The sequence below is a fragment of the Uranotaenia lowii genome, chromosome 1 (assembly GCF_029784155.1).
Source record: "Uranotaenia lowii strain MFRU-FL chromosome 1, ASM2978415v1, whole genome shotgun sequence".
NCBI lineage: Eukaryota > Metazoa > Arthropoda > Insecta > Diptera > Culicidae > Uranotaenia > Uranotaenia lowii.
Window position 1 is genome coordinate 132,000,440 of NC_073691.1, and position 23,317 is coordinate 132,023,756.

General features: G+C 39.2%; 2 protein-coding genes across 2 annotated transcripts in view; both read left to right on the forward strand.

Moving 5' to 3' along the window:
- Window positions 1-23,317, forward strand: part of LOC129740066 (octopamine receptor beta-2R) — a 408,612-nt gene that overhangs the window by 57,026 nt on the left and 328,269 nt on the right. The window contains exon 2 of the mRNA XM_055731657.1: window positions 3,557-3,609. The gene's annotated coding sequence lies outside the window, so the exon portion shown is untranslated. The remainder of the gene's footprint in view (window positions 1-3,556; window positions 3,610-23,317) is intronic.
- LOC129737938 (uncharacterized) lies at window positions 5,947-9,934 on the forward strand. The gene is made up of 2 exons (XM_055729108.1): window positions 5,947-9,783; window positions 9,833-9,934. The coding sequence occupies exons 1-2, from the start codon at window positions 5,947-5,949 to the stop codon at window positions 9,932-9,934; spliced, it is 3,939 nt and encodes a 1,312-aa protein (XP_055585083.1).

Genomic DNA, 23,317 nt, shown 5'->3' on the forward strand with positions numbered 1-23,317 from the left:
GCGAAATCAATTAATAATTATCCCAAATCGAAAAGGTTTAAATCTGTGTACTTTTCCATGTTATCAAATATAATGACAAAATCGGGTCAAAAATTGACAAAATCACCAAATTTTGCACTACAGTTAGCGCTTTTGATAATCGATCGCTAATTTTGACCTAGTTAGTTAGTAGTGTGTTATACCCCGGATTTTCCGACCAGGAATACCCGGAAATAAAAAAATTCTGGAATTTCCGAATCCCGGGAAACGCTCAAAATCCCAGTAATTCCCGAACCCAATAAAAAGTGCCAAATTACAAAAATTTTACACGACCTTCTTTGGAAACATGGATCAAATTGAGGAAGGAAAATGAAAGTTTTTCCTTGTTATATGGCTTAGATAAACTTTTTTTTTCCAAAAAGCAGTTAATACATTGAATTTTATAAACGATTTTTTGTTCATCAGCTTAGTGAAAAATGGCAAGGGATTTGCATATAAAACCAAACAATTTCAAGAAAAAAAAAACGCTACGATAAGAACTTGAATGTTCTTTTTTGCAAATCTCATCGTTTGAAGCTTCCGTTTTGCAAACTGTAGACAGTAGCAAAATCATCGGCAAAGAAAAGTTATATATTTTGAAATAGAGGGATAGTTATCTGGAATTCTGGAAATTCATGAGATATGATGAATATCCTGAAGTATGGCTAACAAACTTCTATCGATAGTGAAATATTTTTCTAAATTATTCCAAATTTTTGCAGCAAGTATCAGTCAAGTTTGTCAGCTGAAGTTCTTAGTTAATTTTTTTGGGTCTTGGGTTTTATTATAGCTTATTGAATTTGAACTCAAAATTTAGCCAAAAATAATTACAATACCAAAAATACACGATTAAAAAGGTAATTGATTTCAAAACAATGTCTTACTTATGATTGACCCACAAACTTAAAAAATAATAATTTTTACTGATAAAATAAATCATTATTTTCAATACAAATCAGAATGAATGTTTCAAATCAATGCTGTTTCCAGTAAGTCAAAATGATGTTCCTGATTCAGAACTAGAAATTTGCTTGAAAATAAATTCGATAATCAAAGTTTCGACTCAAGCTTCAGGCACAAGAATTAATGCACATAAATAGAATACATAAAAGGCACTCATGATACATGGCTGTTAATGTATAAAATTAGCATTCGGTGAATCAATTTTGATGTTAAAATGGTTGGTTTCAAACTCCTAATTTATTTCGTTACACTTCTCAATAAAAACTCATTCTAAACACAAGGTAGTGTTTTTGAATGTCAAGTTTAGATTTTCCATACAAAATGTTGATTGAATTTCAAATCGAAATTTACAATAAAAAATTAGTTTAAATTCGTTAACGGCATATATGTATGTAATTCCGTTAATTGAAATGTCTGAAGTCTAGAGTGAGTTTAGACTAATTTCCGCCGGAGGCGAGATAAATTTCTGACTTTCTTGTTAACACTTATTTAACACCTTTTGAGATCAAGTAATTTCCCTTTACTACGTTGAAAATTGTACATGAAAAAAAATTTCATTGAGGGGGTTAAACCCCAAAACCACTTCCCCCTCCGTTCGCACGGCCTTGAACTGAATAATAGAGCTACAGCTTGACTTGTTTCATCTGACGATTTGGCCTATTGGTAAGGTGTCGGAGAAGTAATCAGTAGACTCGAGTTCGATTCCTGTTCGAGGGGATCACTGAAGAAGGTAGTAAGTTACTATCGAAATACCGGTATATGAACTTTTCATTTACCGTGGTTGAATTAAAAGGAATCTTTCGATTGCTTTGATTCAGTTGAATCATTCAATCAAGGAGGCTCACAACACAAAAGATTGTTTGCTGGGTTTGGGATAGTGGACAAACTTTTAGAATTCTTTCTGTTTTACACATATAAACTGTGAATTGAAAACTAATATGGCCAAAAAAGTCAATGATACTTGTATATTTAGATTTTGCACGATTTTTGCCAAAGCTTAGGGTCCTGATTAAAGGATCAAGTCTCCTTTAATAAAGGATCATGTCTCCTTTAACTTTCACAATTTTTTTAGTCCCACGAAAACGCTTCTAGTTCACTTTTACAGCATATAAACTTTATATTACATGCTGTCAGAAAATGCAAAAGGCGGCTATCTACAATTTTGCCCCAAAAAGATATGATGAAAATAAAAAAATTGATCAAATATCCGCATTCTCCCCTAAAGATAAGGTGTCGTATGCAGTAGAGTATTGATAACTTTTTTTTATTTTTCCAGGGATCCCGAGAATTTCCAGGAAATGCATCGTCAGATTTCCCGATTCCCGGGAACGCTAAAATGACCGAGGAATGGACCTCTACTAGTAATCGAATAAATTTGCTATACCCAACACTGTTGGGTAAACTTTGCGGCTGCTAATTGCTTAGGGTTTTACTAAACTACTTCGTTTATTTTTTTCTAATTTATAGTTCAAATGCGATTAACATACTTAAACTAGACACTTTAATTTTTGAAATAAAGTTAAGTGATAGGCAATATATAACTGTTCCAATGTCATCAACCAACTTTTTACTAATTACTTTTAGGATTCATTTTGGCATATTTTTCAAATGATCTGAATGACGAATCAGATTGATGGATTCAAATATGGAAGATTTCTTAAAATGTAATTTATAGTTGAAACAAAGCTTCCGTAATTAACAATATATTTTCTGGAGTCTAACATTTCCTGTTTTACCCATAAATAAAGTATAAAACTTTTGCAAAAATATTCCGATTTACGGAATAATTACACAACAAGTGACGCAGTTTATTGAATTTCACTATCTAAAAAGTTTAATTTATCAGAATCTTTCTTATTTTGATCAAAGTTTCATAAATTACACCCATACTTTTGTTTGTTTATTCTCTAAGAGGATTACTCGAAGCTTTCGAAATGTTCTTGAACAACATTGATACCACCACTTCTTCGGCATCAATCATCCTCCAACAAAAAAACGCCAAAACGAAACATACCGCAACTCAAATGATCTTAAGCGTTCGGTAAACAGATTTAATTCTCGGTAAACATGAAGCCTTTGTAGTTTACATGTGTAGATACAAGACTTTGGTTGCCTCCGGGTGCCTCCGTTCTACATACTTTGGTTATGTGGGCACCTAATTTGTTTCGTAATCCTGCTTTATAGCGAGCAAGCAAGAAGAGAGGTTAGGTACTTTTGATTGAAGTTTGATTGGAGGATGGCAAACGAAATTATCTAACCCCTAATGAAATCGACTTTGCTCGGAGCGTTTCGATGAAAGTAGTCTCGGAGAATGTTCGATTCCAGGAAGTAGAAATAAATGCCAAAATTAATCGTGTATTCGATTCTATACGAAAGCATTGAGTTGAATTGAAGTTGAATGATTTCAGACAGTATGACAATTGTTATTTTCAGTTATTTAATAGTTCGTTTGACTTTTCTTGTTACTTTCAAAATCAAGTGCGTTGGTAGATTTATTAAGTTTAAATATAAATTAACATACATGGATGAGTTTTTAGATACGTATTAAAAGAATATTTTTTCTTCTCTTTTAAAGGTATGGATCCAATCACTGCTGAAACAACCTGTTCCTGAGAACGGCAACTTGCGGTAAGCTCAGCTGCAATATTTGAAGCGGAAGGTATTTAAATGATTGAATTTATTATTCGCTGAGGATTCACTCTTTGGGTAAAAATGTTTGACATGTGCAAATGAAATGGGAGAATGAGCCAATAATAAAATAAAAATGATCCCTCTGGTTTACATCATAACGTTTTTGGACATACACTCACAACAATTTCGATACACAGAATTTTGATGTGCATGCTGTAAATTATGAGCGTCAAATTGTTCAGGCAATGTTCGAAACATTGTTGACAGAATGTAAAAATGATTTTTTTTGTCTCATTGAACAGAAGACTGAGTCGATTTGGAGACAATTTTGAATTTCTCAAACCCCGGGATTCTAAAAAGCTTCATTTTTGTTCAAAACTCCCACATGATTTTTCGCAGAATTTTTAACTATCGTTTACATGAGTAAATTTGGACTTATATGTTTGTATGCGAAAACTGAATAATTTGCACTGAAAAATCAACATCAGTTTTATTTCTTCTGTGGAACCAAGCCTGCTAACGAGTTTTGTGCCAATTCATAAATTCACAAAAGAAAATTTTCCGCTGCACAACTTTGTCAAAGACTGTAACTTCGTATCTAATTAGGCAAAAAAGTTATTAGCTGTTTTATAGGGGTATGTCTTTTGGCAACAAACAATAAAGTGAATTGACATCACTGCTAAGCTAAGTATTGCATGAAAAGTAGTCATTCAATACCTCGCTAGGCCCCAGCAGTGATGTCAATTTAATTTATGTTTTATCAATGCCAAAAGACATGCCCCCATTCAACACCTAATAACTTTTTTGTCTAATAAGATACGAAGTAACGGTCTCCGACAAAGTTGTTCAGCGGAAAATTTTCATTAGAACACTTATAAATAGGCACAAAACCCATTAGCAGGCTCGGTTTCACAAAAGAAATAAAAATGATGTTGATTTTTTAGCACAAAATATTCAATCCCTATATAATCATAGAAGTATAAACATTAAATCTTACAGTGATATTTTTATTATGATATTTTAATTGAAACTAACAGTCTATAGGTATGACACATTTTTGTCTTAAATAAAAAATTGGACTTGACTTGCATATGCACCGTTGAGCCGTCAAAACGTACGCCGGAGCATCGTATCGTAGCTGCTTCATTCGATGTCCTTCTTAACATCGGTGATGAAAAAATATTCATATTTAATTCTGATAAGAGTACTAAGAAAACTTCTTCTTCTTATACTCTAAAAAATTAAAAGGTTCCACCAATTATGGTCACGATTCCTGACTTCAATGCCTTTCGGAAAGAAATCGTCATTTGCGTCAAGGATGTGTAGATTTCTTTTCAAATCGGTTGAAGAGGAACTGGTCGCATATTGGCGGAATCTTTTGATGATTTAAAAAAAAAAAATATTTTAATAATAAAAAAACATCAATTTTTTACCTTTGACACAAAAAATGATCGTCCTTTCAAAGTGTACTTCGTGGTCTCACCGGCGATCAAACACCTGAATTAAATTCTTTGTTAGGTTTTTCTTCGATTCAAGTAATTCAAATGAGGAATAGAACCAACACGAATAATACCAGTTGTTGCAGAACTCAATAGTAGAATAAGAATATTGAACATCCCTAAACCAAAAATTTAAACTGTTCAAATAGTCAAGAAACGCTAAGTCTCAGCTCAATTATAATTGCTCTCACACCTCATTGTTTAACTCAATCAATGATCATCATCATCAAATTGGGCGCTTCCCGCCACAAGCTAGGGCAATGATTGTGCAGAAGTTAGTCTTGGTCAGCACTTGAACCAATAAACGTCTCATCAGACAAATTATCGACTTTCACTACCAAAACCACATTTTTTATTTCGAGTGAAAGTATTACATCTTAGCACAAGTTATCGTGCAAGTTTTTTCATAATTCTAAGATCCTGTAAAGTTAATTGGATCCATCGACGTCCCTGCAGCTGCTAGTCCGGTTTGGCTACATTTTTTGGTGCCGAAACCCGGGATTCGCCAGGTCCCCATTGTTCTCGACCAGTTTGGAGAGGTTACCTCATCGTCATCGGATAGCTGCGTTCGGAGGTTCCTATCGCATCGGCTGGACCCTCAACCGGATATCATCGCCCCCGCAACATCTACAGACTGGATATCGTCATTTTTGGAGGATTTTCGACCGAATTACGGCAGCAACGGAGGAAGTTAGTCGCACCACGTGGACACGGAACGCAGGTTTGGTAAAGTGAGCCCAGGTTTTAACCACTACAATAGACAGGTGAGTCAATCGAACCAATAAAGAAAGATTTTCGAGCGTTCATGTTAATTGGCCCAGCAAAAAGCTCAAAAATGAACCATGATGAGCGTAAAGTAAAACGATTGATTGTGCGTCGGAACACTATCACTGGTTCCATCAATTTGGTTAAAACCTTTTATGAAAATTTCAATTCTGAGCGGGATTTTCCTCAACTGAGATTCCGCCTAGAAAAACTAGACGAGCTTTATCGGGAATTTAATGAAATTCAAAGTGAGATCGAGGCCGAAGAAGAATTGCCTGAGGAATTTTCAGAAACACGTGCCAATGTCGAAAATGATTATTTCATGCTTAAAGGTAATTTGGCGGCAAAATTAGACGCCATTGCTCCCAACAATTCATCTCAATCCCCCTTAGCTCCACCTGCACATGTTCCCTCTGTCCGTCTCCCTGAGATTAAAATTCCGGAATTTAGTGGAAATTTCGATGAGTGGATGAATTTTCACGATTTGTTCACCACCCTCATCCATGTGAACCTGCAACTTTCGTCCATACAAAAATTCCAATATTTGAAGGCGGTTCTTAAGGGAGAAGCTCTCAGGCTTATCGAATCGTTGGAAGTTTCTGCGACTAACTACACTATCGCGTGGGATCTGTTAAATAAACGGTACGATAATAGAAATCTGCAAATTAAGCAACATTTTTCGGCACTTTTATCCACACCTTCTGTTCGGAAAGAATCTTCATCAGCCCTCGCCAATTTGGTTGATGAATTCGGAAAACACGTGAGCGTTCTTAACAAATTAGAAGATCCGAAGGATCATTGGAATTCTTTCCTTGTCGAAACTCTGAGCAGCAAGTTAGATCCAGTTTCACAGAAGGAGTGGGAAAATCAATTGTGTGACGACATTCGACCAACTTACGAATCGTTAGTCACTTTTATACAAAAGCGTTCTCGAATTTTGCAATCACTAATGCTCTCCCAACCTTCGCTACCTAGTGCAAAATTCGAATCCAAAATCGAATCAAAATCTTCTCGAAACAAAATATCGATTTATCACTCAGCCAATAGTGATCTGCCGAAATGCATCTTATGCAAACAAGCGCACCTTTTGATGCAGTGCGACGAGTTCAAAAGGCAAACACCTCAAAAACGTTTCGAAATCGCCAAAAGACATGGTCTTTGCCTCAATTGCCTAAAATCGTCGCATTTGATGAAAAATTGTACTTCCGGATCGTGTCGAACATGCAACAGGAAACATCACACCTTGTTGCACCTGAACTCATTCAAACCATCGTCCATTCACGATGATGAGCAAAATACTATCGCTGCACAAATTGCGCAATCTTATTCACACTCACAATCGGCACCGTTCGTCGATCCTTCGTCGTCGGTTACGTGCATTGCCGATCAATGTCACGTGCTCCCTCGGGTACAGGGAGTGCCCTCGTCGTCGGTTGGGCCTAGTAAACAATCGTCGTCTTTCGTTCCCTCGTCGGATGGGCATCCGTCAGGTTCGGCTCAAAACACTACACATGTGACGAATTGCCATACACAATCATTTTTCTCGAAACCATCCCAATCAGCTGTTTTCATGCTGACTGCATACGTTAAGGTCAAGGACCTCGCAGGCAACTTTTTACACGCTCGTGCCTTGCTTGACTGTGCTTCCGAAGCCAACTTCGTTTCCGAACATTTAGCACAACAGCTTCGCTTAAAACGTACACCAGCAAACGTCGATGTGTATGGTATCAGCCAGTCAGTCCAAAGAGTAAAAGATCAAGTGCCGATCACCATTGCCTCTCGATCCGGCAACTTTGTCACAAGCATGGAATTTTTCGTGTTGCCTGCCTTGACCAGAGTTCTTCCATCTACAAATGTAGACATTTCGAAGTGGGTAATTCCTCGCAACCTTCCCCTTGCAGACCCCAAGTTCAATATTGCTCACGACGTTGACCTTATCATTGGAATCAAATCATTTTTCTCCATCTTAGAGAATGATCAAATATCGCTTGGCCAAGGTTTTCCCATACTAAGAAAAACTGTCTTTGGGTACGTCGTCGCGGGTGAAACAAACGCACAACCAAAAAGTCCCGCCGTGGTCTGCAATGTTTCGTCCATAGACAATCTGGACGCCACAATTCGTAAATTTTGGGAAGTGGAAAGTTTCGAGAAAGGCAAATCTTTAAGTTTGGAAGAACAATATTGCGAGACGCACTTTTTGAAAACCCACTTCAGAGCACCTGACGGACGGTACGTGGTTCGTTTGCCGATTCGTGAGGAAATGTTGCATGCCTTGGGAGAATCATTTCCGATAGCAAATCGCAGATTTCTTAGTACCGAGAGGAAGTTGGGCTCAAATGATAATCTTCGAGCGGATTATTTTGAATTCATGACTGAATATGAAAATCTCGGTCATATGGAACCTGTCAAGCCCGATCTCACAAAGCCCCACTACTACCTTCCTCACCACGCCATCCAACGTCCCGAAAGCACAACAACAAAAACTCGCGTCGTGTTCGATGCGTCTTGCCGAGCAGCAAACAACATTTCGCTGAACGACATCTGCTACATCGATCCCACCGTCCAACCTTCGTTGATTTCCACACTCATCAACTTTCGTTTACCAAAATACGCCGTAACAGCTGATGTGGAAAAAATGTACCGGCAGATCGTCGTCCATCCAGCTGATCGTCCTCTGCAGCAGATACTGTGGCGAAAGAATTCCGAAGCACCACTACAAACCTTTCGTTTGAACACAGTAACATATGGTACAGCCCCTGCTCCGTACCTGGCTACTCGCGTCCTCAACCAACTTGCCCACGATGAAGCCGAAAACTTTCCTCTCGCTGCCCCACTCGTACCCAACCGTTTCTACGTGGATGATTATCTTTCGGGCAATGATGATAAACAGCTGTTGATCGCCGAAAACCACCAGATGATTGAGTTATTGAAATCTGGGGGGTTTACTCTTCGCAAATGGTGCAGCAATTGCAACGAAGTCCTCTCGCAGATTCCAGAAGCACTCAGAGACTCTCGATCCGAACTCGATATTGGCCAATCAGGATCGATCAAAACATTGGGACTTCGTTGGCATCCACAACCCGATCATTTCACTTTCAATGTTCCTGATCTCGAAACGTCGGCTCCAATAACAAAACGAGTCATACTCTCGGAAATGTCTCGTCTCTTCGATCCGATGGGTTTACTCGGTGCCTCCGTCGTAAGCGCAAAAATATTCCTACAGTCGCTTTGGTCCGAAAAGTTTTCGTGGAATGATCCGTTGCCAGTACATCACCAAACCTGGTGGCAGCAATACCGACAGGAGATGGAAAGCTTTCGTTCGTTAGCCATTCCCAGACACGTTTTTATGAATGACTACGAAAATTTCGAACTGCACTGCTTCTCGGACGCTTCCGATAGTGCATATGGTTGTTGCATTTATGTACTTTCCTCGAAAGCAGAAAACAAACCAATTTGTAATCTCCTGGCTTCAAAATCGCGAGTTAGCCCTCTCAACAAGCTATCAACCCCTCGGCTAGAGCTTTGTGCTGCTCTCCTTGCTGCCCAGCTACAAGACTCTATCGTGGAATACACCGGATGGAATTGCCCGGTGACATTTTGGACGGATTCCACCATAGTGCTGCACTGGTTGGCTTCGTCGTCGTCCGTTTGGAAGGTGTTTGTATCGAACAGAATTGCTGAGATCCACCGCATCACCAGAGGCAGTCCATGGCGTCATATTCCGACTGACCTCAATCCAGCTGATCGAATCTCCCGCGGTGTCAGCCCATCAGCACTCATAGCAGACAATCTTTGGTGGCATGGACCCAACTTTCTTTGTACCGACAAATCGAACTGGCCACCTAATGATATCTCACTATCGCCTCTCCACATGCAAGCTAGAGGAATTGAAAGCAAACAATCGACGGTTTCTCTAGTTGCTGTAACAGAATCTCCCTTTTTTCACCCCATCACAGATCATTCTCGTCTCTCCCCCCTTCAGCGAAAAGTTGCATGGGGTTATCGCTTTATACAAAATTGTCGAACAAAACCTGATAAACGAAATTTTGGCTCACTGAACGTTCACGAATTAAATGCATCACTGAATATCCTAATTCGACACGATCAGAAAACGCATTATAATAAGGAAATTCAGTTTTTGAAAAACGCATCTGAGCCAATAATCAAAAACATTGGCACCACATCGAAACTTAAGTCGCTCAACATATTTTTGGACGAAAGTGGTCTGCTCCGCCTTCAAGGCAGACTCCAGCACCTTGACGCACCGTTCGACACCAGGTTCCCAATAATCTTGGCACACAAATCGCACTTGGCTTACCTTTTGGCCAAATCAATCCACCTGAACACCCTTCATGCTGGCCCTCAAATGCTTTTGGCAACAATTCGACAACGATTCTGGCCGATTCGGGGGAGAGATCTGGTGAAAAAAGTGGTCAAAGAGTGCCTAATCTGCTTTCGCTGCAAGCCAACCAGTGCCTCCCAGATTATGGGACCCTTACCAAGTGTTCGGCTCACACCCACGCGCGCGTTTGTGAGCTGCGGAGTAGATTATTGCGGCCCGTTTTTCGTTCGTATCCCAAATCGTCGGTCCGCGCCGTTAAAAATTTTCGTTGCGATCTTCGTATGTATGTGGTCGAAGGCTGTCCACATCGACATGGTCTACAGCCTCACTTCTGAGTCCTTCATCAACGCCCTGAAACGCATCGTTGGCCGACGAGGTCGGGTGGCCGACATCTACTGCGACAACGCTCTGACTTTTGTTGGGGCCAACCGACTTCTGCAAGAATCGAAACAAGACTTCGATAAGATGCACAGCTCCGATGAAATTGGCACTCACTGTGCTGATAATGGGATCGTATTCCATTTCAACCCCGCTCGATCCCCACACTTCGGTGGCCTCTGGGAGGCCGCTGTCAAATCGTTTAAGCATCATTTGTATCGGGTGATGCAAACAACAGTTCTTAACATCGATGATTTCAACACTCTCCTGATCCAGGTCGAGGCCGTCATGAATTCACGGCCCTTGACCCCCCGCTCATCCGAGCCTGATGACGTCGTCGCTCTGACCCCAGGGCATTTTATCGTTGGAGAGCCTCTAGTTTTTCTCCCCGAGGTGGACATCAGTGAACTCCCAATAAATCGTCTTAATTCTTTCCAACAGATGCAACAGCGAGTGCAGCACTTCTGGCAGGCTTGGTCGAGAGATTATATCGGCCAGCTCCAAAACCGCAAGAAGTGGCCTGTGGTTCGCCCCAATATTTCGGAGGGCACATTGGTCCTCATGAAGCAAGACAACGCACCCCCGCTGAGCTGGAAGCTCGGCCGAATCGAGAAGGTTTTCCCCGGAGACGATGGTCGAGTACGTGTGGTCACGGTCAAAACAGCCAAGAACTCCTATCGCAGAGGTGTGACGGAAATCTGTCCGTTACCGATTGAAGAACCTACAACTTTGGCTCCGAAGGAAGGCATCTCGGATCCGACGACCCAGTTGGTGGCGACAGACGAATCGGTACCGAAGAAGACGACTGGAAGCTCGGATTAATGGTTCTGTTGAAAGTTCCTTTCAACGGGGCGCGCCATGTTGCAGAACTCAATAGTAGAATAAGAATATTGAACATCCCTAAACCAAAAATTTAAACTGTTCAAATAGTCAAGAAACGCTAAGTCTCAGCTCAATTATAATTGCTCTCACACCTCATTGTTTAACTCAATCAATGATCATCATCATCAAATTGGGCGCTTCCCGCCACAAGCTAGGGCAATGATTGTGCAGAAGTTAGTCTTGGTCAGCACTTGAACCAATAAACGTCTCATCAGACAAATTATCGACTTTCACTACCAAAACCACATTTTTTATTTCGAGTGAAAGTATTACATCTTAGCACAAGTTATCGTGCAAGTTTTTTCATAATTCTAAGATCCTGTAAAGTTAATTGGATCCATCGACGTCCCTGCAGCTGCTAGTCCGGTTTGGCTACACCAGTAGTGTTAGTTTGGCTCCTGAGTTTTATTTGATCTATTTTAAAAAGTATTAGGTTAATAATTTGAAAATTCTTAAGGTTCGTCTTATGTTTCATTGTCGAGCCAAATTTGAACCTTTTCGAAAATCTTCTACCAATTTTCTTCAAAATATTACGCAATGTCGTCGTTGTCAAGTTTTTTGTCACGGCACTAAAAATTGTAGAATGAATGCAAGATGCATGCTTTGCGGCTCATTCGATCATGAAAAATCTAAATGCCTTTTTGGTGGTGATATACTACAAATATAATTCTTCAAGTGTGCGAATTGCGCAGGTGATCATTCCTTGAATTCCATAGACAGTCCCGTTAGGGTAAAAATTATTGCTTCTAGGAAAAATCCCAAAGTTTCCAGAAAAGTTTCTTCTCATCCTTCCTCTTTTCGTCTTCAAACGTCAGGCCGGCAAACAATCTGCCTGTTCGCGGTCAGCCTCGGCCTGCATTGGAATCACGTCTTGGTAATGCTCGTAGATTTTAATGTTACCTGTGCTGATTCTGCGCCACAGGCTCGTTGTTTAACGTTCTCAGAGATGGTTGAAAATGGGTTGCCCTCTTCAGGCATAACTAATAAAAATGGGAAAAAAACAAGTCTCAACGTTCATGCGAGGGCTTGGGAAAGTCCCCGAAATTCAAATACCTTTTCTTCTCCTTCATTTTCGGATCCTTACAATTTTGTTGATTTGGGTGAGATAAATGAGGAAAAATGGAAATGATGCAATTTATGTTCAAAGCAAATTCAATGTTTGAAGCTTTCCAAACTTCTTTTAATTATGCTAACAAAATTTTTATGACTTTACGATTCCCTCATGGATCCAAATAGGTGTTTAAATGTTATGAATTAGAACGCCTGATCTTTGCTGGCTTACCAAGATGAGTTCTTTTTATTTTCGAAAACCCAAAACATTCATATTGCTGCCATCACTGAAACTTTTTTAAAGCCAGACAATAACTTGAAAAGCAATGCTATCTTTAAAATTTTGCGAAATGATCGACTTGATCGACAAGGTGGGGGTGTAGCTATTGTCATCAATAGTCGTCTAAAATTTAGACTTCTTCCTTCTTTTAATACAAAAGTCTTAGAAACAATTGGAGTTGAATCAGAAACGTCTATTGGGAAAATTATAATTATTACCGCATATTTGCCTTTTCAATGTAGCGGTGAACAGAAAAATTTTTTGAAGGAAGATTTACAAAAACTCACCAGAAATAAATCTAATTTTTTTTAATTATTGGTGACTTTAATGCAAAACACCGATCTTGGAATAATATTTCATCAAATTCTAATGGGAATATTTTATTTAATGACTGCTCTGCTGGTTATTATACTGTTGAATATCCTAATAGGCATACTTGTTTCTGTTCAACTAGAAATCTTTCCACAATTGATTTGGTTCTAACGAATTTAGGCGAGCATTGTAGTCAATTAGTTACTCATGCGGACCTCGATTCAGACCACCTTCCAGTAACTTTTTCTTTATCCCAAGGTCCCATTGAAAACCCTTTAAAATGAACTTTTAACTTTCAAAAAGCTGACTGGGAGCGATATAGGAATTTTATTGAACGTAATTTAGATGTTAACGTTCCACTGAATTCAATAGAAGATATTGATTTGGCTGTAGAAAATTTGACACCTTAATAATCAATGCTGAAGCCGCTTCAATACCTAAAGTTAAACATAAATTTAACCAACCTTTGATCGATGATGATCTTCAGTGTTTGATACGACTGAAAAACATTCGTCGACGCCAATATCAACGTACTAGGAATCCCTATTTGAAATTTATTTATTGCGACCTTCAAAAAGAAATCAAACGTCGTTTAAACTTAATTCGTAATGAAAATTTTGCAAAAGCAGTAGAGGACATAAAACCCTACTCAAACCCATTTTGGAAATTAACTAAAATTCTGAAAAAACCCCAGAAGCCAATTCCTACTTTGAAAGATGGAGATAAACTTCTTTTAACTAACGCAGAAAAAATTAAAAAGATTAGCCCAACAATTTGAGTCTGCTCATGATTTTAATTTAAACGTTGTTTGTAAGTCCGATTGATGCTCAAATTTCCCTTGAATTTGATGATATTCTTTCTAAACAAAATGTATTTGAAAGTTCTTGTGTGACAAATATTGATGAACTTAAATTGATTTTCAAAAAATTGAAAAAAATGAAAGTACCGGGGGAAGATGGGATTTGCTACATTCTTATTTAAAAATTGCCTGAAACACTTTAATTTTTTTAGTTAAAATCTTCAATAAATGCTTTCACTTGGCTTATTTTCCCAATAAATGGAAAAATGCCAAAGTAACTCCAATTTTGAAATCTGGAAAAAGTGGTTCAGAGCTTTCAAGTTATCGACCAATTAGTTTGCTTCCTTCTTTAAGTAAACTATTTGAGAGAGTTATTTTGAACAGAATGATGATTCACATTAATCAGAATTCTATTTTCCCTGATGAACAATTCGGTTTTCTTCATGGACATTCTTCTACATATCAACTTTTGAGTGTAACCAATATGATTAACACTAGCAAATCTGAAGGTTATTCAACTGGTGTTGCTCTTCTAGATATTGAGGTTTAGTAGCTAAATTAGCTCGATTTGATTTTCCTGTATATCTCACCAAAATTATACAAAATTATTTGACTAGCCGAACCTTACAAGTAAGCTATCAAAATTCATGCTCTGCAAGGACACCCATTAGAACTGGTGTCCCTCAGGGCAGTATACTTGGGCCAATTTAATATTTTTTTATTTCTGAAGAATACAATTTAAATATCAGATCACACTAGTCAAAAGTGTCTCCTGGTCGTATCCTGACACCCACATCTCCAAACCAAAATTGATTTGCTAGGATGCAGAGGTGACCTCCGTCCTAAAGCATTATTTGCTTTTCTGTCATCATTTTTCTATCATTTCACTCTATCAATTAACTACTGAGACTACTAGGACGCCGTTATTGACGGTTCAAAGAGAGAGCATCAGTTTGGTTAAGTGAGAACGAGCTGCTAATCCCAAGTACCATTCTTTTGACCTCTGAGCAAAATTGATGGTCTCGGTCAATCACGGAGTAGCAACCATTGGCGATTTGGAAACTGTTCTAGTGAGCCACACCAGCGATCATAGAATTCTAAATGCAATGAAAATAAGAATGAGATCTTAGTAATCAATTCATACCACAAATTGGACTGTGAGAACTACCGAGCGATCACTGTCCTCTATGCCGCCTACAAAGTGTTGTCCCGAATCCTACTCCGCACATACGGCACATCCTCCAAAAATGCCGGGAACACCAAGTCCCTAGGCACCATCTATTCATCGACTTCAAAGCCGCATACGACACGATTGACCGTAACGAGCTATGGAAAATCATGAACGAGAACGGCTTTTCCGGGAAGCTGATCAGACTGATCAAGGCGACGATGGATGGAACGCAGTGCTGTATGCGGACTTCGGGTGAATTGCCGAGTTCATTCGAATCGCGCTGGGGGCTTCGACAAGGTGATGGTCTATCCTGCATGATGTTCAACGTGGCATATCCTGCATGATGTTCAAGAAGGTGATATTCGACGAGCGGTGGGCGAAATGCGGGGCACGATTTTCAACAGATCCAGTCAACTTATTTGCTTTCCCGATGACATTGATATAGTCGGAAGATCATCTGCGGCGGTGGAGGAGATCTACCGCAAACTGAAACGCGAAGCAGGAAGGATTGGGTTCATGATTAATACGTCCAAGACGAAGTACATGCTGGCCTGCGGATCCGAGACCGACCGAACCTGCTTGTCCAGTAGTAACAAGGTCACGATCGACGGTGACGAGCTGGAAATAGTCGAAGACTTTGTCTATCTTGACTCACTGGTGACCGCAGACAATGACACCAGCCGTGAGATCCGGAGGCGAATTATCAGCGGAAGTCGTGCCTACTATGGACTCCACAAGCAACTGCGGTCGAGAAGACTTAGCCCTCGCACGAAGTGTAACCTGTATATGACCCTCATTAGACCGGTTGTTCTCTACGGGCACGAGACATGAATATTGCTCGAAGAGGACCTGTGTACACTCGGAGTATTCGAGCGACGAGTGTTAAGAACCATCTTTGGCGGCGTACAGGAGAACGGAGTGTGGAGGCGAAGGATGAACCACGAGCTCGCGCTACTCTATGGCGAACCCAGTATTCAGAAGGTGGTTATGGCTGGCCGGATACGCTGGACGGGACATGTTGCGAGAATGCCGGACGACTGTCCTGCAAAACAGGTGTTCGCTACGAATCCGGTAGGAACGAGACGAGCAGGGGCGCAACGAGCGAGGTGGTTAGACCAAGTGGAGCGTGATCTGGCGAACGTGGGGTATCCGAGAAATCGCAGAATGGTCGCCATGGACCGAGTGAATTTTAGGAATTATGTTCATCAAGTTATGCCGTAAGACGGTATACTATGTAAATAAAAATAAAAATAATAAAAATAACCACAGTTTATTTGAAACAAAAAGTAACTTATACTGTTCTAGAGAATAAAATTTTGTCAAAATTAGTGATAGATCATATCGGGTTCAATGATTCAAGGTGGATGTGAGTAGTCAATCATGCAAAGCTAATCGCTGTTATTTCTTCAGATTTGCAAATTCTAACAAATTTTAAATCACAATCAATCACAAGCACCCTCCTGCACCTAATTAACAAGGTTTGGAACAATAATGTAAAATCGTATCAAAATTACTTGAAAGTTTTTTAAAATTTGATGGGGAATAACTCTCAAAGTACTCAAAACAATGACTTCAAACCTGTTAAGTTGTGTTATTTGAATTAAAATGTTATTATTTCACTCAATAAATAAGTGCTATTCTCATAAAAAAAAAGTCATGCATTAAAGAGTTAAGTTCGTTAACAGCTAACACAGACAACCACTGTTATCAGCATTTGACAAAAAATTCAAAATCAGAGATCGGTGCAGCGGCAGCTGATGACTGAAATCACACCCACCGAGAGAAACAAGGGAGGTTTGGATTTAGGTTTAAAAAAAAATACAATTAAAATATGAATTTAAATCCCAATAATAATCGACAATTGTTATTTGGAACCAATTAACAAATTCTCCCACTTTGAAAACTTTTTCTTTAAATGCCCGACATTTTCGTTTTCAGTCGAAAGTAGGAATAAGACCGAAAAGAGAAGTGAATGCTGAGTTTCTGGCGACTCAGACAGCAATAATGTCAGCTACAGCAAAACCATAAAGGAAGCTGGAGGCCGAATATATTGAATCATTCCTTTACCGGGAAAGAGTCTGTTCTGCTTATGCTGAAGAAATTCTCCCCGTGAGGAGGAGGGAAAGGTAGAAAACAATGATTCAGATATGAATTTGTATTTTGAAAACTAATTGTTATTTTGTTCTTGAAATTTTGTTATTTTGATGCATTCTATGAAATCTGAAATCATTTTTATACTTTCTGATCATAATGGGCATCCCGGAACATTCAATTTCACTAAGACTTAAAACTTAAAACGGCAGAGTTTGAAATCATTCTCAATTATAATATGAGAAAGTTAAATAAAATATGACATTTCAATTTCAAGTGAAATCATTTTCAAATCACAACGTTCTTTAATTTTTCCTTAAATTTAAGGATTTTTTTTTCTGAAACCACCATTTTGGTTAGATGACACTTTGAAAAAAAAAAATAAATGTTTACACAAAAAAAATTAAACTAGAAAAATAAAAAAAATGAAAAAAACCATAACACTAAAAAAAATTTAAATAGTTAACTAGAAAAATTAAAATAAATAAATTAAAACTACAACTTAACGAAATTCTAATGATAAAAAAATTCAAAATTTAAATACTTTACACTGTAAAAAAAATTAAGAATAAAACTACAAAAATTAAATTAAAAAAATAAAAATGAAAATTGATTAAAAAAAAATAAAATGAAAATGAATAAAAAATAAATAAAATGAAAAATGAATAAAAAAAAAAATAAAAGCACTTAAAAATGTTAAAAATTTTTTAAAAATTGAAATGATTTTTTTTAAATAAAGAACTAAATTGAAACCAATGCCGCTGTTAGTGGCTTTTAAATGTTGAACTGGTACCAAATCAGATTTAAAAAAAAAAAATTGAACCTTTTTACCCAAAAATGGTTTTTTGTTTGAGGGGACTCTCTTCGTAAATTTTGTTAAAAAAAATTATCATAGCTGTTAAATAAAATATTGACGTATTTTGAGAAGAAAAACTTGAAATAAAAAAAAAATATGAACTTTTACAAAATTGCTACTAAATCAAAAAATATCGTCCTTTATCCTTTTGGGGAACATTTAATTGACCTAAACATTTGTACTCTGTACCATCTGCGGTACTTACTCGAACGGCTGCTGGTTGAATTTTAAGACCGTACTTGTCAACGAGATCTAACGAGTTAATAACACTAATTCCTGCACCTGAATCAAGCAGTGCTTCTACTTCAGTTTCAAAAATTTTAACTTTTATATGTGGACATTTGCTAGCATTAATTTTAATATGATAAACTTTAGTTAAGGGATCATGAAATTCTGTACATTTTTTCTGGGAATCTTTATTTTTGATCTGGATGTTCGGGTTCCCTATCCGACATCCCAATTTTAGTTTCCCTGATTATGTGGGTGGTGATTTTGATTTGTGCAGCGTTCACATGATCGAATGGTTCTCCCTAAGTTACCACAACCGTAACAAAAGATGAGTCTGGGTTTCCTACAATCTCTCCACATATGATCTGTCTGTTTACAGTTCCAACAGACAACTTGGCCGGTTGGTTCTTCTACTTTCAATGGCTCAGGCGATCGTTCTGTAGGTGGCATTTTGTTTTGTTCAAACCTATTATTATGAAACTCTTTTCTCGCGTTTTGTTTCCTGTCATAGAACTCTTTAGTTCTTATGGCATTTATACCCACTGAACTATGGTTATCGTATTCGTCCTCTTCAACCTCAATATTGTTTATATTCCTACGGTGAGAACCGTCCCAATTCGCTTGTAGGTATACATCATTCGCATCAATCCTATAGTTATACCCGAGTAATTCTTTAAGATCGTGGATTTCTACCAACGACGTCTTGTCCTTGTAATGCGGTCTCATGTTATCCCATATGACTTCAAACATTCTTTCTTTTGATAATGGTCTCGATAACAGTTTGCTCATTCTTTCTATTTCGGCAACGAATGCTACAAAAGTTTCACCCCTAAATTGTTTTCTCTCGTGAATTTTTTGTTTTATACCTGGGTCTTGGTTGGGGTTTCCAAACCGTTGTTTGAATAATCTTTCAAAGGTCCACCAATCCGTGAAATCATCTACGAATGTGAAAAACCAATCAGAGGCCGAACCCTCCAGAAGCATATGAATGTCTTTAAGAAGTCGAGAATATGAAACGCCTTCTAGCTCTGCAATTTTTTTAAGTTTATACAAAAATTCTCGACACTCATCGCTTTAGAATCTCCTGTAAAACGCAGTTTCCATTTTTCAACTCTGTAGTTGTCTCTGCGTTCATATCTCGATCGGCGATAATTCAAATTTTCCGATCTTGATAAGTTCTCCTCTGACCTATCATCTATTTCTACATTATGTGAAAAATGTTGTGGAAAAATTGGTTGATCTGTTTGAGAATTATGAGTTGGATTCATGTAATCCATTTTTGGCAAATATTCTCTTTGCACTGGTGCCTTTACTGTTGTGGAGTTAAATTGAAAATTTGGTTCTAGGAAAGGTTTATTTAATTGACTATTATTTTGAAATTCTGGATTGCATCTATCAATTTGATTAACTGGCTGTTCCAATAGATGTCTCATCATTCTTTCTAATCTTGCAACTTTTTGTTTAAGTTCTTCGTTTTCTAACCTGTACCTCTCATTTTCCGTTTGTCCTTGATAGAAATTCGGAAATTGTTGTGTGCTTGTAGCAAAAGTTCCTCCAACAACTGCGTTGGTATATATTCCTTCCTGATTTGCTAAATAATCAGTTCGGATTGTTCCTGGTACAGAATAGTTAAGACCAGTAGTTTGATGCTGTTGATAATGATTTGCATTTGAAGTTTTTGGAATTGTTCCCGTGTTTCTACTGATTGGTACGGTATTTGTATTAAACGTATTGATCGGTGTTCTTGTGTACAAAGTTTCTACTTCCGCTGAGGTTGTCATCCCTGATGACAGCCCTGTGTTTGGAAGACAAAATGAAGAATTCCTCCCTAGGAGTTGATTGCCGAAGCAGTTGTTGACGAGCCCACTGTGCCAACGTCTGCTGAGAAGTGAGTCCCGGCGACATCTGTGATCTTATCACTCACGGAGAAGAGCAGAATGATAACAAGTGATAAACGTCAATTGGAGATAAGGCTAAAACGTGCTCGCCTTCCGTTGATAGAAGTGATCCATCCGATTAATTATTTACCAATTATTCTACGCCTATGTTACACAGTTCCTCAGTGAGAGTTATCATCAGTAGGAAACCCTTATATTGTATCCTCATCTTCTCGGTAAGAACACAGACTTATCTTTATATACAACAGTAGTTTCATATTTATAATGTAGACAGGAACTGGAAAATCAGCCAAGTATTTTGAAGTCAGTGTTTGGAAATCCGTATAATCACCTATATACACTTGAATTGTAAGTTCCCTTTTTGATATTCATTCATTCCTACCTATTTAATAAACACGAAATTAATTGCAGTTTGAAGCATCTGCTATCAGAAAACAGTGTTTTCCTCCAACGGTATCGACAACATTTTCTTCAAAAATTCAACTACCATGGCCAGCCAAAGCGTAGAGATTACCGCTACTGAAACCCCTGTGGCATATAGCTGCTCCATGTGCAGTCGTCCGGATAGTGCTGAGAATCTCGTCGGATGCGATAATTGCGATAATTGGGCCCACTATGATTGTGCTAGGGTATCGGAATCTATTGAGGCGACAGAGAGAACCTGGAAATGCAACGCATGTACTGGTGGGATACAAGTTGTCGAGAATCCTTCGCGAGCACGTTCACGTACAAGTAAACGATCGTCACGTATTGAAACAAACCTGCAAATGTTAGAGGAACAAAGATTACTAGAGTTGCAGGAGTTACAAGAGGAGGAGGATGAAAGACGGGCATTTCGCAAGAAAAGGTTTCAGATTCAACAAGAGTATCTTAAACAGAAGTATGAAGTACAACGTGAAGAATCCACTAACAGAAGTGATAGGAGCAACTCAAGTTGTGATAGAAGCAGACGAATCGTGGAGGGTTGGTTGACAAAGGAACCCGTGAAAGTAGCAACAGAACGAGTAGCAGCATGGGAGTTTCCACCGCAACCGAAGACCATCGAACAAAGGGCACCCGCCTCGGCAGCTCTTACGTTCTTGTCGAAAAAGAACACAGTCATTCACGATAGTAGCCCTCCTACATTAACACAAGTACCGAAATCGGCCTCCACACCATATCCCGGAACGAGCCATTCTGCTTTACCTACAGTCGTTCTACCTAGCCTGTGTGGCAGCTTGTCCGATTTACGAATAGAACCGTTGATAGCTGCAGACACTGTTGGTTCTCGCCTTGTTCCAAGGGTGAGCCTCCCCGAGACATACCGTTCCTCACAGCTGCGCACAAGTTCAAGTAGCACAACACATCTGAATGTACCGCTATCACAAAGTCTAAACATATCTACAATATATCCACTGAACGACAATCAAGTAGCTGATCATCCTGCACCTTTAGTTTCAGCATCAGGATCGTTCGGTAGTCTTTCAGACATTTCTGGAATGAGAAATCCTCTCCTCCCAATGATCGAAAGAAGGCCATTATCTGCTATCACCGAAGAACCAGGCCTTCGAACAGGATGGACCCCGGCACAGGTTCATTCGCAGGTGATCTCTATTGAGGATCCAAGGCACCAGAGACAAGCATCATTTTATCTACCCCAATCGGCAGTTTCCATTTCTAACGATAACCCTCGTGCTATGCTGGATCCCATTTCTAACAGAAGTATGCCTTTCGCTTCCGATCCATATTGTGTACCATTGAGAAACTCTTCGAATGTGACCTGGATCACTCATCCTGGATCTTCCGTGCCCACTCCGACGGTTGTGCCAACTTACGGTCAGTACGCTCCAGTTCCATTGCCTACTGAGAGATTAATTATGACTCACAATCTGAATCCACCAGAGGTGCCGCCTTCGCTCACTAATGCAAATACTATTGAGATTGTGAAAACACCGCCCTCGAACGTTGTTCAGCGAAATTATCCAGGACCAACTAATGAACGGCCTGTGCAACATAGTCTGACAAGTTCCCAACTAGCTGCGCGACAATTAATGCATCGAGAACTACCCAGTTTTACAGGCGATCCGCAGGATTGGCCTTTATTCATTTGTACCTTCAAAGACAGCACCGAATCGTGTGGCCTAACCAATGCTGAAAACTTGGCTAGGCTGCAGCGATGTCTCAAAGGCCAGGCTTTAGAAGCAGTAAAGAGCAAGTTACACATTCCCGACTCGGTACCACATATCCTCGATACACTCCAGATGCTGCTTGGGCGCCCGGAAATTTTGCTTTATTCAGTGGTACAACAACTGCAAAATATACAACCACCGAAACCGGACAATTTGCAGTCTATAATAACTTTTGGACTCGCTGTAAAGAACGCGATTGAGCACATGAGCGTAGCGAATTTGAATGAACACCTGTCGAACCCAATGTTATTGCGCGAGCTCGTAGCAAAGCTGCCCTCACAATTAAAGATGGATTGGTCTCGCTTTAAGCGGCAACAAATTACAGTTAATCTGTCGACATTCTGCGAATTTATTTCCGAGCAAGTGTCAGTGGCAGCCGATGTAGTGATTCCAAACAGTTTGCAACTTTGCACCGAAAGGTCGGGTAAATCCGGACGAGAAAAGCAAAAACTTAATGTCCATATCGAAAACCAAGAACTAGAACCCGAATCAGAAATTGATCCAACACCCCCTAAGCGCTGTGTTTATTGTTTGGATCCACACCACGAAATTGTCAACTGTAGACAATTTCAGGCCCTCGACGTGAATGGTAGATGGAATGCGGTAAAACGAAAAAGAATGTGCCAAACCTGCTTAATACCCCACAAAAATGGACCGTGCCGCTCAAGAAGAGAGTGTGGCGTTGATGGTTGCCGGGCGCGACACCATGCCTTGCTGCACTCAAGTACCACCAACGGATTTAATCGCAACACTGCTGAACCATCCAGACAACAGGAAGAAGTTTCTCATCAAAACCATCATTTCGTTACCTCTTATGCACTGTTCCGATATCTTCCTATTGATTTACACTATGAGGGGAGGAGCTTGGAAACCTATGCATTCCTTGACGATGGGTCCTCATCAACGCTGATGGACGCATCAATTGCGGCGGAGCTGGGAGTTACTGGAATTGCGGATTCATTTTGGTTGACATGGACGAGCGATAT

Coding starts and splice junctions, on each gene's coding strand:
- LOC129737938 (XM_055729108.1), top strand. CDS start 5,947: ATGAACCATGATGAGCGTAAAGTAAAACGATTGATTGTGCGTCGGAAC. Junction 9,784..9,832: donor TTGAAAGCAAACAATCGACG/GTTTCTCTAGTT, acceptor ACCCCATCACAG/ATCATTCTCGTCTCTCCCCC.